Raw genomic sequence first — 3,189 nt, forward strand, 5'->3', positions numbered from 1 at the left:
TATATTATTTATAATTAATAATCATCAAAGTAATATAAGTTAACACTATTTTATTTTATTTTATTTCAACTTGCTGAACTGCCAAAGTACAATTAAAATTTAACAAAAATAAAGTAATGCTGGAAATGAAAAATGCAACAAGTTTTAAATTCGCGACCACAGGCATGATTAATTAATCTCATGCACGCACGCATGCATGAAATGCACATTTAACCAGCACGCAATCTAAAGCTTGGTACAGTCCTTGCTGGCGAAGGATAGCTCCTTGTTGTCCAGATCATATCCCACGTGGAAATTCTGCTGCGCCACGTTCCCGAGTATTTGCAGGCCGACGTCCGCCGTGGTCGCCGTCACCGCGAGGCACAGCACCTGCTCCTCCACCTCGAGGAACATGTTCAGAGGGGTCATCTTAACCGACGCGTCTCCGGCGAACTTGAACGTCAACGTCGGCAGCTTTTCCTGGTCGGACTCTTGGCTCACCTGGAAGCACAACGGGAAAAGTCCCTCCGGATCGTCAACTTGAGAAAGGTCAACGACCTGCGACACTTGCTCCACCAGGCTCGAGACCACGTCTTCGAACAGCAAGGTAAGGGTCGTCCCGGAGTCGATGATGATGTTGCCGTCGCTTAATTGGGAGGAAGACGAAGAGTTGACCGAGACCGAGCCGCCGCCCTCGACGCTGATCTCCTCCAGACTGAGGGCGTAGAAGGATTGTTCGATCGACATAGGAGTGGTGACCTTGGATCTCTCGGCGACCTTGCCGGCGGAGCCGAAGACGAGCTTGCTGCTGGATTTTTCGTCCATGATGGGGACCAAGCAATAGGAGAAGTAGTTGCTGTCGAGTTTCGGGGAGAGTTGGGAGACGAGAGAGACGGCTCCGGCGCCGAGCCCGACGAGGCCGCTGGTGGTATTTCTGAAGGTGCCAGAGCTCTGGGAGTTGCAACCGAAGGCGATCTTGGAAACTTTGGTGGAGCCGAAGGTGAAGGTCTCGGTGGCGAGGACGCCGTCGACGTTGGATCTGTCACCGTAGGCGTAGTGGTACTCGCAGTCGGAATTGTCGTCGCAGCCCTGGGACGGGAGGGCCTCGCAGGCCTGCGACTGGCAGGAGATCGGGCTGAAGGTGGTGGAGTTGCGGGGGTCGAAGAGGGGCTGAACTTGATCGAAGCACTGGGAGCAGGGCTTGCAGTTGGTCCAGATAAGGTCGCTGCCGGTGTCGGCGATGGCCATGATCTTGAACGCCGGCGTCCCGAGTTGGAATTCCATCAGGTACTCGCCTGTGTCGGCCACGACTTTGGAGACGATGTCGTGGGAGGCCGAGGCCGAGAGGCGTTGCCCGTGGTAGGCGGAGCGGCGGGCGGCGGCACGGGCGCGGTCGACGCGGGTGGCGGCGGGGTTGTACAGAGGCGACTTGGGCGAGTCACGGTGGATCAGCTCGATGCTGAAGCTTCCAGAAGCGGCCGCCGCCGCCGCCGCCATTAGAACCGCTAAGGAGAGCGCAAGAAAGGTCGCCATGATCGGATTAGTATCGAGCTTGTGATGGATGGATGGATCGATCGAGATGCGATTTTATAGAGAGGAATGGAGCAATGTGAATGGAATTAAAGGGCAGGTTCAGAATACGAATGGATCAATTTGATGATCGATCTTTAATTCTTTACTAATTAAGAATCTGCCTCAGCGAAACGAACTGGCTCCTGAATTCTATCAATTATAGGAAGCGAAATCGTCTTTTTTATCTCAAACCAGAACTCTAAATTACCAATACGTGCAACTATTGAATTACCTTTTTTAAAAACAAATATTTAATATTAATTAGCCATCGCGGGAATATAAATACCTAAATATACTCTCGTAAAAGAATCATTTAATTTTTTATATCAAATATTAAATAATATTTAATTTTTTATTAGTAAAAAATCTAAATTCTTAATAAATTTAATATTAATATATGATGGAATTGCAAGCAGTAAAGAAAAATTTTTCATTTGAATTAATTACAAGTTATTATTTCCTAATACAATTTGTTTTCTTGCATCCTGTTAATTAAAATCCCTGCAGTGTTTTTGGACAGCTAGTGAGAAACCGTGAACATAAAAGTTATTTAATGTAATTAAATTAATAAACAAATATGCATTAGAATGATAATAAATATATAGCTTTTAAATTTAATTTAAAACGAATAAAATTTGCAATTGTAAATTCTACCATAAATTTGTAATTGTCTGAAGTGATTATCTACCATTAGAAAAGGATAAATATGTGTTTTCATTGATTCCGTTTATACTAATAAAGTTGAATTAAAACTTTTCTATGCTAAGGAAACAAACTATATGGAAATTTTAAAACCAATTTCCTAATTATTTTTAAATAGAAAGTTTTTAGTTCAATTTAGTGGGCCTAATTTGTTACTAAACACAAGAATCTCTACGTCGAGTGACATATTGGCTTCATTGTTCTCGGTACGATTATAAATGAGTTTGGCCGATTAATCAAACTTTGTGTTCTTCAAGTTTATTTGATAAATTAATCAAATTAAGCCTAGCCAAGTCTGAAATAAATCAAGCCTATGAAATCGTTATTTAAACTCAATTTAGTTTTTTTTTATAATGAGATTGAACTAAGTTAAGTTTGACTTGAGCTTGATTTATTTACATATTGATCCTGTCCGAAGGTCGATGAGATGGTAAGTTGGGGGTGTGGCGCTCCCGCTGATCTCCTGTGGATTCCGCTCCGACCTGCAACATATATTACGTCAATGTCGAGCCAAGGAAGGGTTCCCGGCATTGGTCCTCCGACGCTCGAGTCAGTCACCGACGATGAAATAAAAGACGGAGCAACAAGAACAATGAATAGTAGCAACAATAGTGTATTGCACATACCTCCATCGATGCTTGGACCCCCCCTTTATATAGAGCTCATGTAGCACGCGTGCACACTTTTCACTTAAAAAAACAATGATTTAGGGATGAATGTTTGGGACAAATAATTTTCATCCCAAAATCGCAATAAATTTGGCGACAAAAACAAATTTTGACTCAAATTAGCAACGCAATCTGCAATAAAAAATTTTCGTTGAAAATTTCGAACGAAAACTATTTTCGTCACAAAATTCGTCCTAGATTTTGGGATAAATTCTGAATTCGTCCCAGATTCTGGAACGAATCTAGGATACATCCCAAAATTTAGGAC

At 43.1% G+C, this 3,189-nt stretch overlaps 1 protein-coding gene across 1 annotated transcript; it reads right to left on the bottom strand.

Annotated features, from left to right (window-relative positions):
- Positions 1 to 225: 225 nt before the first annotated feature.
- On the bottom strand, positions 226 to 1,512 carry LOC121979871 (aspartic proteinase CDR1-like). Its single transcript, XM_042531854.1, has one exon. The coding sequence runs from the start codon at positions 1,510 to 1,512 to the stop codon at positions 226 to 228; it is 1,287 nt and encodes a 428-aa protein (XP_042387788.1).
- Positions 1,513 to 3,189: the final 1,677 nt, after the last annotated feature.

The sequence above is a fragment of the Zingiber officinale genome, chromosome 5A, assembly GCF_018446385.1.
Source record: "Zingiber officinale cultivar Zhangliang chromosome 5A, Zo_v1.1, whole genome shotgun sequence".
NCBI classification, from domain to species: domain Eukaryota; kingdom Viridiplantae; phylum Streptophyta; class Magnoliopsida; order Zingiberales; family Zingiberaceae; genus Zingiber; species Zingiber officinale.